Below are 15,542 nucleotides of genomic sequence, written 5' to 3'. Positions count from 1 at the left end.
TTCTGCAGTCAGCAGGTGTTATAAGAACCATGAAAGTCTGTTCAAAGAAAAATTGCTGTGATATTTCAGTCTGGACCAAAGTGTTGTGCCAACTAAGTGACAGACTAACATTTGTTCAGCAAAAAAGGGAGAAGCAGAGATGAATACAGTATGTCAGCCTAGTCAGTTTATTCTGAATAAGGTCTTTCTCATATTAACACCTACGTACACAAACATTCTCATATCTGACTCTGCACTTAGCCATTCAGTCTCCTTCAGGATAGGAACTGGATTCAAAAATAGACAGACAAGACACAGACAGACACACACACAAGGCCTTGAGCAATAACGAACGATTTCTTTCAAAATAACCTACAGGACAGTAATAACAAACACTGTCAAACAATGCTGAACGTGACCAATCTGGACCGTATACTGTATCTTGGCCTCGCGTGGGCTGAACGAGCCCATGTCAATGGGCTCTTTCAGCCCATGTAAATGGGTGTAAAGAGGCTGAATGTCCTCATTTAGCTACAGTACAGTAGATTACAGTGTAAATGAAAACACACACACTGGTGCCACAGCTATGCTAACTGCTAGGCGCTGCAACATTTATAAAGGATACCAAATAAACAAAATGCGTGACAATGTTTTGGCTAATTACCAGCCGTGATGCTGTGGCTCGTATTGTTTTAATCTTGTGAGTCTGTCTGTGCATGTGCGTGTTATCATGACCTACTGTAGCTGAAACTAACACAAAGGCAGTTTTGAGTACTTTGAAAGGTGTCAAAATGTCTGTGGACAGCTTTTGTCCACACAATACTGCACCTTCCGCGATAGTCACGAAACTTTACAAGTGTGCTGTTAAGATTAGAATTAAGTTTTAAGTTTAGTCTGACCCACGACAACTGAGTATTCTTGTATTAAATACTACCTTATAACATAAGTAAGATCCCTTTGTGAGATGATATTTGTCAGAGTTATGATAAATGTGCTTGTATTTTGTGATGGCATGTAACTAAATGCATTTATTCAGTTTAATTGTTATTAATTTTTTTCTGTTGTTTTGTGTTTACATGCGAATCCCAAGGTAACCAGTGTTATTTCAATGCTGTTATGTTATCAAACTGTATAAGTTGTGGTGTGGTGTGGCATGTCCCTCTCCACTGTATTAACAATATAAAGACATCATTGATAGTCCTCCGCATTCATATTAGTCATGCCAAACCACCTAACTGGGTCAGTGTGTGTGGCCCTGGGGACACATCAAAAACCTTCAGAAGTTCAGACTTCAGAAGTTTTACAGGTTCTAATGTGGGTGTTTGGAGAGTGTTTGGAGGTTTAATTCTTAGTTCTTGTTGTTCTTTTCATCTATATTAACATCTCTTATGATCTGTTCTCACTTTTTAAGCCTTTACATCTGCCAGGCATTGCTCTATTATTATACCATAAAGCAGGCGGTTCATTGTCACCTCACAGCTCGAAGGTCCTGGATTTGAACCTGCTGCTCAGCTGGAGACTCTCTGTGTGAAGTTTGCATGTTTTCTGTAAGTGCTCTGGCTCCCTCTGACAGTCTAGAGACATGCATTGTAGGTTATTTGGTGATTTTATATTGGCCATAGATGTGAGAGTGAGGAGTCATGGCTGTTTGTCTGTCTGCGTTGGCCCTAATGGACTGTCCTGGGTACACCCTGTCTGTCTGTCTATGTCAGCTGGGTGAGGCTCCAGCTCCCCAGTGACCTTCCCAGGATAAACGCGTACAGCGGACGGGTTGATGGATACAATAAAGCAAACTATTCAGATGTTGCACATGAAAAACCTCTCATGATTTAACCACCCCTTCCACTGAAGCTACAAGAATTGTTGACATAGTTTTGTTAGCAACATCAAAATATAGACATTTCTGGCAAACATTTGCTCAAGAGAGAAAGGAAGGAAAAAAGAGGCAGAGTCTACTATTTAGTAATGCTTTATCTCTGGATAGGCAAATACTATCAATGTCTGCATCATTTGTTGTGTCATGTTAACCACATTTGCTCGCTTTTTATCATTTGTTGAAGCTGAATTATTAAAAAATGTTATATTGTTGCCTGGCACCTCTGCAGTAGCACACCTGTTTGGACAATTTAACCCTATTGAGGACTTTGGTTTAGGTGACAGGTATTGTTATGTTTTTTAAGGTTTTTTTTTAAATATAAAAAGCAGGATCTTTGTTATGCATTTGGAACCAAAAATACGTCAACTTATCAGAGAATGTCTTTAACATAGTATAAAAGTCTATACTGAATACCAACAAATATTTTGCACATATTCTTTCTTGGGTCCAATGGCCCCCGATAGACCTTCTACGTATGGCAACATGAAAGTCTTGAATAGGGTTAAACTTATGGGCAACTTACAAAAAGAATCTTATGTTTTGATTCATTTATCAGAGCAGAGACAAGTTAAAGATCGGTAGGACTGTGAGCATTAGATAATTACCTGCAGCTCACCCTGTGCCTTCCCTCCCCATCCTTCTCTGTAGATGGATTGCCATTGCGGATATGGATGTGAATGTCAAAGTAAATATGCAAGGTGGACTGACTGCGTCGGCACTGAAGAGCCCTTGGAAAGGTACTTGAATGGCCTCATGTTCTCAAGTAGCTCTACCTTGCAATGGAATCATCTTTTATCATGCAAACATTTGCTTTTGTCAAACAAAATGACCCTTTCTGTTTTGTCTACTTGTTGTCCACGGTACAATATTCAGTAGAATACATCCTAGACACTAGATCAGAGACAAAAAAAAACAGCACTGGGTGTGAAAAGCCTCGTTTTTGTCAAAGTAAAACCTTCACTTCTTAAAAATTGTACTGGATGTTACATGTCTTTTAGCTGTAGCCACAACTGAACTGTGGTCAACCAGAGAGACAAATTTGATTGCTAATCTTGAACATATAGACGTTATTATGAATTCGGTATCCTATTTCATACTGAGAAACAGTGTGGAGTCTGTGGTCTTGTTTACTTCAAGAAATGACATTTTCAAATCAGCTGACAGGAGAATGCCAACTACAATTGAGGCCTGCTCAGTCTTTCCATATGGTTGTTTTTGAACAGGACTGACAAGTATTTCTCCAGTCTTTCTTTGGCACACTACAACATACTGCATCATTGTTTAGGTTGCCTGAAGGTTTTGTCTCCGAGGTTACAGGGAGAGCACTCAATTCCCTTAACAGGTCATGGATATGAGCGTTTACAGGGAAACAGAAGTATACATTATGTTTCATATGATCAACAAACAATTAAGTCTAGTAAGCAACGCAAGACCTAAAAGTGAAAGAAATCCTTAATAAAGGATGTGAAAGCTCAGTGTTGCAACATCAGGATCCAGCTTGACTAAGAACATCTCTGCTGCCTAATTACAGTATTCAGTAGAAAGTTAGTTTTCCTGTGAAAGAAAAAGAAAGGGGTCATAACCTAAATTAAGACAAACAAAAACCTAACACATAACAACTCATATAAAGCGACAGTTGCGTTAATATTTGAGGCCAAAAGCGCGTACAGAGCGTGCTGTGTCAGGGAAAGACCCATCGGCAGAGAACAAAGGGGCTGCGTTCCCTTCAGTGAATGCCAATGGGATGCAGGGGGCAGAGTGTATTACAGATCAACCGCTGATGTAAGCAATCACACTGACCTATCAAAATGCCAAGTACAATGGCATTCAAGGCCATAAAAGCAAATTGTTTGCTTTATATCGGAAAGCAGGTGTTGCAACTGTTTCACAATAGAGATGAAATAAACTGTGGATAATGAGACCAAACACAGTGACTCATTTGTTACAGTTAGAATCCCTGATGACATGAAGTCACCGTTAGGCTTTCTTTTCCATAAATATCGAATTGTATGCTTTAATGTAGACAAATTACACATCTTTGAATGTTCAGCTGACCCCAGCTAGAAAGCTCTCCAAGCTACATGAGCAGTTAACTGGAATTAATAACTTAGAAGTGCATCAACTGGTAGACAGTTAGGAGTCATGTAATAGAGTACACAAGTCTATTAAGAAACCCTGTGAGGTCTAATGATAAATCTAGTACAATATTCTAAAGTTTCCATTATATTTTGTTTTTGTTTTTGTTTTTTTGTTTAAGGTAATGAGACTTTAGGGTAGATTTTTCTGGACAGTCCTGAATGACTTTCATAAAGAAAGTTCTGAGAAGCAGCTGTAAATGGTGTCTTTAACAGAGGTGGGGCATTAATCAAACCTCCGTATGTTCAACTAGGAAGTTTATCGTCATCTTTTCTATTGTTAAACTGAAAAACACAGTTTGAAAAACATGTCCAATAAAGCATACATCTCAGTTCATGTTGCTTGACCAAGTAAGCTTTCCAGCATCGTTGTGGCGTTCCAAGACATAACGGGCACATTAACATCCCTTGAGGCAAGAGGGTGGAAAACACCTCATGGTATTTGACAGTTGGTTGAAAATGCAGTTGTAGTTTAACCCAGCAGCCACACCGGGCCAGAATGCATCCTATTCCAAAATCAAAAACAAACTTTAAGAAACAACACAGAGATGAAATTGACGCTTGACAAAACAAAAGACTTAACTAACTAGTTGGTTTGGCGAATACACATCTGGTTAAACTCCAGACCTCTGTTTAAGTATTGCAAACTGAAAGTTGCCAAAGTTTTCAATCAGACCATCCATGGCTGCCTCCATGAGACAGTCTAGTGTTCGTATTGTAGTTAGCTACTATCACAAAGCCAGACCTATCTCTACGGCTGCGTCAGCGCTGGAGAATGATCTGGCTGCACCTGTTATTATTCTGTCAAAGAAAACAGAACGACACAGACATCTGAATGTTGCATTAAACTGGCAGCATAAATGGCAGGCTTATACCAATAAACTACATCTGTTGAGCGAGACTAGCATTTAGTTTTCCTGTGCGTACCTGAAACTGAACAGAGACACTCTTAGCTTTCTGGTTATAGCTGGCATCATGCTGAAATACATCCACAAAATTGTGAAGGAAGTGACCAAATATAAGGTTGCGTCATTTAGCACTTGCACTCACAAGAGGAACAGCTGAATTCCCCGTGAAGATAACTTGAAGTCATTAGACACTGAAGTCAATCTAAAGACCATGTAAAATTGGAAAGTATACATTTATTTATTCATTTTTGTTCCAGAGAACTTATTCAAAAATGTTTTTGGAACACACAATATGAAGTGTTAATAAAGTCTTGCTTTTGCATGCGACTCCCTATAATATGTATTAGTGTCTCTGGTGTCACCTGGCCAAGGAGCCCACACACACTGATATTATTACTACACAAAAATTTCTGCACAGCTCAGCCGATCCGTAGCCGTCTCCGCTTGCTGCTAAGTAATGGTATATTGCCAGACTTTCTTGAGACTACCTTCAACACATGCATACACAAAACATAAATCCTCACAACACTCGCCTTAGAGATGCGGCTGTCAGGCATGCAGTTCCACAAGGGCACCTGTTCACCTTTCGACCATTAAAAAATTCTTTGCTGACTCTGTGTCTGCTGCTCAGTATCCTGTTAAGTCTGAAGTGGGCCACATAAAAACACAGGGGAAGTATGTGCCCAAAGGCAGAGCATATTTCTTTCAAAAAAATAATAAAATATTATATCAGATCTCATATAGAATATATACAAATGCACACCACATATGTACAAAATACATGCATGCACTCACACGAACAAACTATGAGGTGTCAATAAATACTAAGCGTGTATACTTTCTCGCAACTTGAACCTCACCTACTCCTCTCTCTCTTATTTTGTCATCTTATCTAGTTTATGCTCCTACATTTCATACTTCCCCCTTTAAGTACAGAATGTGAACCCTAATGGCTGATCATCAAGCAGCAAGAGCAGTCACATCAGATCTGATTTACAATGGAGAGCTACAAAGATAACACCTAAGACATTAAGAACAAAAGCTGTTTTCACACAAATGACGGCATTCCAGCGCAGCACAAACATGCAGGCACGAATACAGACACACAGAATCTGCACAGTCATCAAACCAGATGATTCAAACAGATAAACACACACGCTCACAGTCACACATGTGAACTGTGAAGACAATTTGTTGCTCTACAAATTATTAGAATATTCATTCTTACCCTCCATAGGCTCCAAAAGTGAAACTCCTCTTTCTCTGCGGCATACTGGCTAATAGATAGCAGTGAGTCAGTCAACTCAGAGCTGAATGGAGCCAGCACTTGTGTCACTTACGCTGACTGAGCATGTGTGTGTGTGTGAGATGTGTGCGTGTCAATGTGTGTGTTTGTATGCTTTGCCTGCCGTCTGAGTTCCACTCCCCCCCCAGCCTAGAGTAACGTGCCCTGCCTCTTCCTTGCTCACACGCCTCCTTCACAAACAGGGGAGAAACGGCGAAAGGATGAGGGAGGACGGGAGGGGGAGGGGGCTGGAGCGAGGGCTGCTGACCATACCAGTCTCCCAGGGAACCAGGACTGTTGTGGCAGTCACGTACAGCCTATACCTCCTCCCTTATACCTCCAGAAAACAGAGATCACCGAACTAACACGGGTCACATGAGGGAATTCCTAATTCCTTGATACTACAATATAAAAATGGCTACAGGCAAAGATCACAGAGGAGTTCTTGGCATTCTGAGAGTGCATAGAACGAGTCTAGCAACACTTCCTCACTCTGTCACTGAAAGACAGCTGGTCAAACAAGCTGTAGACACCAGCGCAACAGTTCATCAGTCTTCACAAATGTCCCAATCACAGAGCCTTGCCCCAGGTTAGCAGCTCCTCTCTTGCAAGTCGTGACCTCTGAACAAGTTTCTAATCTGCTCATTCATCTCTCTCCTAATTCTTTCCCTTTGTAAAGCCCATCACCTCTGTTATGCACACAAAAGGAGGGTTAATGTAGCACAGACTTGTCCCGCATTACTAATAGCCGCATCGATTAAGCAGAGTAAATGTCTGGACATAGAGACTCTGCATTTGCAGGCTGTTGTGTCTGATAAACTGGCAGCAGTGACAAGAATGCATTAATGCAGCCATAGATTATTGAATAAAGTAGGACTGCAGTCGCAGCCGTCAGCCAGCTATCTGATAGACATTCACTTCCAAAGCATTCGCACTATGCAGGATGAAAAAGACTCCTGTTTGCATGGCCAGCGTCCAGCAGCACAGACATATGATACAGGGAAAAGCTGTGTTTTTAGTTGACAACAGTTAATTGAACCCTAAACCGTGAATGAATAAAATCTCACCAATCAAGGACCTTAATCTCCCCAAGGACCAATGATGTCTTCATCACATTAACTGCAAAGCACTCATAGCAACGAAGCAGACAAGCACTTAATTAATTAATGGGCCTACCAAACAAGCGCAATCATGCTGATAGGCAATTACATCATCTCTCCACAATTACGTCACCCTTTTCCTCTCAGAGAGCAATTGTCTCCAAAACATTTCACCACAGTCCTTGGCTGACTTTGTTGGTAATGGACTTCACTTTGTCTCTTGGCCATGCTGCAATTTATCTAACTGGATAGATCTTTGACCGATAGAAACTTGATTGACAGCAATTACTGATTTGACTGACGATTTGTTTTTAGCCATGTGAGGGGCTTGGCTCTGGGGATGGTCCTCTCTGTCTGTCTGACTGTTGGCTGTACCATAATTTTTGAAAAATCTCTTCAATGATTTTGTAATGACATTTTGTGCAGATATCCATGTATATTAACATATCCATGTTCACAAAGGATGACACCTTCTGATTTTGTTGATACCCTGACTTTCCCTCTAGCACCACCATGAGGCTGACTGTTTTGAGTGGAATCTGATAAAATCATTCATGCCCCCATAAAGATGAATTAAAATTATAACTTTGGTGACTCTTTAAACCTTATAAGGTCAAAATTGGGCTTTGCATTTGGAGTTAATTAGTCTGTTTTAGAATACTGACATACTAAACTAAGATAGTGACCTGCTAAATATCAACTCAATAGCACTGTCACTGTGAGGATATTTGCATGATGGCATTAGCACTCAGCTCAAAGCACTGTTGGGCCTATGTACACTCAAAGATAAAAACTTCAATTCACTGATTTAGATTAAACTCTTACATTGCAAACATTAATTTTGCTGGGTTGGGTTGACATACTAATGTTGGTAATTGCATCAACTTAACACTGTGTGTAATTTAAACTCAAATGTCTGCATTAGCTGATTAAAAACTAAATTAAAGCTGATGTAACTAATGAAACTGGCTCAATAATCTGCCTTGAAGTCAGAATTTCAATTCCTCTTCTCCACCAACTTAAAAATGGAGCTTTTTAAAAAAAAATTTGCTAACTTAATAACTCCTGTTCATGATTATAGTAATTAGGTTAAAAAAACACACAAATTAAATTTGAAGGTTATGGAAATACTTTTTGGAGCAACTTAGTTTTTCATGAGTAATCAACTTCAAGAGTTGAGTTTATGTGACCAATCATGACGTAATTCAAAATGCCTTTGATTAAGAAGGGAAAGTTTATCTCCTTAACTCAATGTTGGTTGTTGTTTGAACACAATTTCATAAGAAGTTGTCGTAGCTCAAAACGATTGATGCAAACTGTTGCGGTAATTTTTTTTGTTACACCCATATTTTGACTCTTGTACAGAGTGCCCCCTAGTGTTATATTTTCATTTCTATTTTCACAATGGATAAATAAATAATGCATTTTAAAAATTATAACGATCTAGTTTGTTTGTCAGTGAAGATGCTCACTGATTAAAGGAGGAACTGTAAATAAGCTGACGTGAGCCATGATCCATTGGTCCTAGTCAGATTGTTAAAAAGGCAAAAGATAGTATTTTTTAGAATATCTGATCAAATTATGCAATCTTTAATGATCAGTCATTATTAAAATAAATTTGTCAGGATAAGCTAAGGAAATGTCATGAATTGTAATAAAACTATGTAAAATTGTCACCTTAGAGATCTTTCATATACCCAAAAATGTTTATAACTTACTTGACATACAAGGAAATCATCAACCAAACAATTAATTCAGTTACTTTAAGAAACAGACAGCTCTCCGGCTCCTCAGTATCCCCACAGACTGACTTTATTTAAGTGCCACTCTATTGATTTAGCACATCAGTCTTGGTGCTACCTTTACTGCTGTCTGCTTTCCTGACAATTCAATTAACTAAAGCAGCTGCGGTGTGTGTGTGAGGCATCAGAATGGGCAGCGCGCAGACAGAAGCCTTTAATCACATCACCTCAGGAACAAGGCCCAGTCCTCCAAGTAGCTCTGGCTCCTCTTTTGTTTTAAAAGGAAGTGGACAAGCAGGAAGACGGGCAGGAAAACTCTTCAGAGGACAAAAAAAAAAAAAAAGGTGATCCCTGCCCGACAGCCATATTGTCCAACTACTGATACCACAATATCAACAAACCCCACTAGTCCCTCTATCTCCTGTGGTAAAATGACCATTTGCCTGATTCATGTACAGCTGAGCAGTCGCAATATTCATCATCGACATGTTTAAAATCATCCTGAAGCCCTAATGATGGTTCTTTCATAAACCAACACTGATGGATGGTATTGTTACTGCAGGTGTGAATAGATGTGAGTTGTCTCCTCCCATTTGCAGTCTGTGAATGGGAAAATACAGCCCCATAAACTCAATAATTTATTTCCAGTCTAGGCTGTGGAAATGGTAGCAGTGAAAGTCGGGCAGATGTTGAGGCAGAGTTAGTGTGTGGCATACGAGGGACGAGGAGTAGACACAATAGAGGCGAAGATCATTCGTTCATGCTCAGTGCTGCTTTCATGAGGCAGGAAATGAGCGTTGTGCCTGTCTAAGGAGAAGCAGATGCTGATTAAACGAGCAACACTTGGAAAGGCTTTTGTTGAAGGAAGGTGCTTGTAATTTATCATTTCTGTTGAAAAGAAACTCAATTTTCTACATGTATGAGTTTTCGTGTGTTTAAGGCCACAGACAAACATCATAAATCAACTGCGGTACAAAGTAATATGAAGTTAAGGGCGACGTCTAATCCTGCTGACTCAACAAAAGCTTTATTCAAATAGGAAACAATGCAACAATTCAGCTCTGTTTATCCTTATTAAAATTTAACTTATTCTGTAATGTATGGGTCTCACGGTTTATTCTTGTAGCCGTTTTTGTGGTTTGGTTTAGATAAATGTTTTGTTTCTGATTTCTGTGAAATAAAAAAAAAAAAAACTCTTTTCAAGCTCCTACAGCCTCAAATCACTATAAAAATACACCTTAATGAGTCGTACCTACTTTTAAATAATCATTTTGTTCTATATTTATGAGAGGTTCTCATATTTATTAATATTCAGCATGAGGGGGTCAAGCAGGGGCTGTTTGAATTTGGACAGGACCTCTAGTTTAAAAAGGTCTCAGTTAATCATTCCACAATATTTTGACTGTATTGGGAAGAACAAACTGCCTATGGCCACTGTATACATTGTAAATATTTTCCTGATACTTGACTCAACAAGGAGCATACATATAGCTAGGTATTTGGAGAGGGTCAGCATGTGGAGGAAGGGGTACCATACAAATATTTGAAGGCAGTGAATATTCAAAGGGCAATTGTGCTTTGAAGCGTGAGGAAATAAGCTGAGCTTTATCTCTGAGAGTATTTCATATTCATTACACTTTTCCAACTTCAGCAGCTTACTGAGTGTAAGAGTGCATGACTGGTGCCAGGGCAGACGTAATTATTTGAAGCCACTTTGTTATTTTTAGACGTTTCGAATTACCTGTCAAGCCACACTGGACAGAAGAGGGTCTATTACCTCACTTCGGTTTCTTTCGTTTTTTTTTTGTCAGTTCGAGGGATTTGAAGGGACTTTTAATATTAAATATGGTTTGTAATTCAATGCCTTCTACTGCAATTTATGCAGAATTTACATCAGTTTCACATCCTGGATGTTCTAGACATGCTGGGAGAGCAGGCTCCTCCATCAGGCAGGGGAAAATAACGCAGCTGCAAAGAAGTTGCAGTGGAGATTGTTGACTGGCTGACTGGGAGGAGTGGGTGAGTCCAGTGAACCATCCTCCTCCCAGCGGGGTCACGTGGCCCTCAGGCCCCTCAGGACACCGACACAAACACACACAAACACTGTGGCCTTTCATAGCATCCACGTTTTGAGGGTCAGGATACTATGAAGAAAAGAGGTGCTGTTTCAACGTGCTCAAATCAAATGATTATCCCACTTTTTTGAGCTTCCTGTATTGCTCACATTCTTATTATTTAATCAGCAAGAGACTGACCATCATCTGTAACTTTTAATTTCGTTGTACCTTGTGTATGATGACAATAAAAAGCCTTCTATTCTATTCTATTCTATTCTATTCTATTCTATTCTATTCTATTCTATTCTATTCTATTCAAGCTGGCCAGACCGATTTTACATCTTTTTGTGTTCTTCACTCTTATTCATTTTTGGAATAACAAATGATTCCATATTGAATTTTCAATGGGGCTACCAATAATTTAATATTGGAGCAATTTCTATATAGCGTCTGCCGTGAGATCAATTACTCATGGCAGTCTGTCATCTTCAGACAATTACTATCCGATAGAGGATGAGGCTAACAGCTACAGGGACATGTTGCTCATTGATCTCGCTTGCAGAAAAAGATCTATTTCAGTTATAATGGATCCACAGTGCCATGCTATCTCTCCACTGCGTCCCAGGCAGCTCCATGATGGATGGTTCTCTGTGACTGAGAAGGACTTTGCCTTCACGCCAGGTGATCAATAGATGACTCGCCACAGCAGAGACAGACTCGACCCGACACCACTCAACTTTAAATCCCTCAGCTGGTGGGGGAAATGTCACAATGCTAAAGGGTAACTTTTAATCCCTTTTCTTTGCTTTTTATTTCCTCCGATAACTGCATCAGAATTGACCGGTGTAATATTAGCTGTTTGTGTATTCCAGAGATGTTTGCTGAGAAAAGGTCAATCAGAGAGTTGGTGAAGAAAGTGGGTATCTTTAAGTTGCAAGTAACTTTAAGTGGTATGTAGAGAGAGTCTGCATGGACGTGCATTTATTGGTGTGATTGTGAGTGATGCTGAACATAAAGCAGAGTCACAGTGCCCTCTCCTGGACACTCAGAGGTAACTATTATAATGCGATCATCAGGCAATATATTCTTAAACAAAACTAATAACTAAAAACAATAAGGTCTAACAAGGGTAATTTGCTAGAAAACGTCAACATCAACACAAAAACATACATAAACTATAAAAATCTATTTTTGTGACTGATAATGACTCACTGACAATGAATGTAGATTTTAAAAATGACAATAACCTTCTGATGAAAATACTTTGAGGTTGCAATATATATAATGATTTTCAAGCTCTGATGTTGGGCTTCAGAATAGTGTTTTCACAGTTTATTTTCAATAGTACTGTATATTATTGGTACAATGTTAAAGGCTGTGCTAGGATTTAATATTTCAAAGCAACAAATGTGATGCTGCGACAGCTGGCAGACAGAGTGCATTAATGTCATCGAACATGCTTTTTTAAATTATTGAACACGACTTTTTCTCCTTCCCTGCATGATTACATTGCAGTTTTTAGGTCAGGCCCATTTGAAGCGTTCTTAGAGAAGAGGAGAGGATTGCAAAATTGGGGATAATCTTCAAAAAGACACTTGAAATAAGTGCTCTAAAAACCCGTTAAGAGAAAAATTTTATAAATAACTTCTTCCTTACCGCATTGGAGGGACTGGGTCAGACCAAATCCTCAGGTTTGACATCTATAGTGGTTATCAGCCAGATATGAGCCTAATGGAAGCGTGTGCAGGGTCAGAGCCTCTGCACTAGAACAGCAGGTGCCTCCTAAAATAGAGGAAAACTTGTGCATGTGTCACCCAGAAAACAGCCCGCTGCAGTGTCACAGAGGGCAGACGGGTTGATGAGTCAGGAACTGTGCTTAGTGTCCTGCAACAGACAACATATGAGTCACACCACAGCAAAGCGTATCTGCGGCACAGAATATTACAAATTACGCGCACGATTACCATAATGGCAATTTCAGAGCCCGCTTTTCTTCAGAACAAACATCCATATGGGGACCCCACACGCCAGATTGTGTGGGGTCCCTGTCATACAGCTCAGTGGTGCAGAAACAAGAAGCAATATTACGCTATTATAGAGAGGAACGGCACACGGTGTTCATCATTTATGTTAACTTCATGCCTAAATGAGAATAACCTTTAGATTCATGAATATTCATATCATCTCAAGAAAGTGGCACATTTGTTACGGTTGATGAGTGAATGCTAAATTGCAGTAAGATGAAGAATTGCATACATTAAAATGACATAAGTGGCACATGTGGTTATAATAAGCTACTGTGGTACAAATCCATAAGTGATAGTTCTGCATATTTTAAAGGGAGGATTTAGCAGTTTGGTGCCAAATAAGCTGAAATGTGATATATTTGACTCCAAAAAAAGAGATAACAAACAGGTTATACCTATTGCTATTTGCATACATGAATCGTAGCCTACAGGTTATGCAGTTATATCAATAGTTTAAAGGTTAGATTTGCACTTGACCCAGATATACTGCAATGTACTAAATGCTCAGCTTACATCATATGTGCAGCACAGACAATGTCACAGTGACATTACATTCACTTTAAAGCCTTTTAACTAAAGTATTGCCATGTTGTTGGACTGGGTCTATGCACTGAAGAGCTGTGGCACAATGAGAGGAACTTTTCAGTAATGACTCTTTTACAGGATCAGTATTTCCCCAGTCACCTCCATCAAGCAGGATGAAGACATTAAGGATATTTCTTTTCCCAGAGACGTAAATAAAAGCCTAAAGCACAGAGCCAAAGTGATGACAAGACACTTCTCTGAATGTTAATAAGCTGACATCAAAGAGTGTGAATGTGAAGTACCGCACCGAGTAAACCAATTCAAACAAAACTCAGTGATCATGCCTATACGCTCTGGTAGGTATTGAAACTGCTGAGTGGGAAACAGCACAAAGGCAACTTGTGATGGAAATCAAGAATAAATATAGAAGCCCCACAGATCCAGAAGTAGAGCGAGGGTGACTCATTCAAAGCCCATCAAAGAGACAGTACACTTTCACTCTAATAAGCTGTTTGCCGTGGTCCAGTTGACAGCCTCTTCTGAACAGAGAATGTACATAAATGCAGTCTGCACATGAATAATTCAACAGTAAGGGAAACGCTGCATCCAATTTCTAAATAAAAAGACCTATAAGTATCAACAAGAGGCTTTAAATATCGTTTGTTTTGTAGTGGCTGCGGAAGAACCAGGACAGCTCCATAATTAAGACATCTCAAAGAACCACAGTGACTTTTAAATAAGAAGAAGGGTGGCACATTTATGGAGAAAAACAAACAACACGTCGATTGCAGTTGCTAATAAAATATGTCTCTTATCCATTCACATAAACCATCTCTGTGTTCTCATCACAGTGACACAGAACGGCTTTATCAAATGCAGCTTCTCATCCTGTGCTCGCACACGTTAACTGCAGCAGCTTGTATTTCAGACATCAAAGACAGGGCTGTAATTTACAAAAGGGTTCAGCAACATATTAGACATCCGACTATAGCATTAAAAGGCAACAGCGAAGACGAGAGAAAATTGCACTGCCAGAGAGCGTTTGTTCACACACGTGTGTGTTTGACACGCTGCCAATCTTACATGTATGATGATGAGAGCATGTACAGTAGCAGCCAGTGGCCTCACATAAACCAGAGTATAAATAATCTATGGGAAATCTGGCAAACCCTGGGTGGAAAGTGACTGAAGAAGAAAGACAAAAACAGACAGGAAACAATAAGGAAAAAAAATATGACTACAGAGGGTGCTTGTATGTACATACTTGAAGAGTTCATTTGTAAAAACAGACAACTCCATTTTTGTAGATTTTTGTTGTTTGCTTGAGATAATATCAATCAAACTGAAGTTGAGTGGATTTGACTCAGTAGAAATGACATGACAAAAATAGAGATCATTTAAGTTTGATTGAGATTGTCTCAGGTAGACGATGGAAAAGTGGGTTTTCTGAAGGTTTGTGAGGATGGAGTTATCTGTTTTTGCAAATGAACTCTTCACATATTTGTATATACATAGATGAATCAGATTTATGATTACTCTTGATATAGAAAAACACGCTCTGTTCACATAGTACAGGGTCAAGAGGTCAGACAGATCATTGCAGACCAGCCTGATACAGCCCTGCAAGGTTTCAATTAAACTTCCAAAACAGTCACTTCCCAAAACAAAGAGGTATCTTATCAACAGACACTAAAAATGAGATGTGATGCTGTTTGTTAGTTTGGCATACACGCATTGTTGTAGTGTTTCTGTACTATGGCGCTAGTGTAACTCTACATGATGAAAGCAGATAAAAAGCAGAATTCAAGCTAAAAAATGACACATACAATCTATTTTGTGTCACTGAAATGCAAGACATGTCCAATTTTAACAAGTACAGAACTAAAATATGCACATATGATTTTTTTT

The 15,542-nt window shown here is 39.3% G+C and overlaps 1 protein-coding gene across 1 annotated transcript in view; it reads right to left on the bottom strand.

Annotated features, from left to right (window-relative positions):
- The window catches only part of LOC103354867 (rap1 GTPase-activating protein 1-like), a 48,022-nt gene extending 41,786 nt beyond the window's left edge, over positions 1-6,236 (bottom strand). Inside the window, exon 1 of the mRNA XM_008278440.1 lies at positions 6,127-6,236. Within this exon, the coding sequence (XP_008276662.1) occupies positions 6,127-6,170 (44 nt within the window). The 5' untranslated portion in view covers positions 6,171-6,236. The remainder of the gene's footprint in view (positions 1-6,126) is intronic.
- Positions 6,237-15,542: the final 9,306 nt, after the last annotated feature.

This window comes from Stegastes partitus, unplaced genomic scaffold (genome assembly GCF_000690725.1).
Source record: "Stegastes partitus isolate 25-593 unplaced genomic scaffold, Stegastes_partitus-1.0.2 Scaffold4, whole genome shotgun sequence".
Lineage (NCBI taxonomy): Eukaryota > Metazoa > Chordata > Actinopteri > Pomacentridae > Stegastes > Stegastes partitus.
The sequence above is the reverse complement of the archived record's forward strand: the minus strand, read 5'-3'. Positions and strand labels throughout refer to the sequence as shown.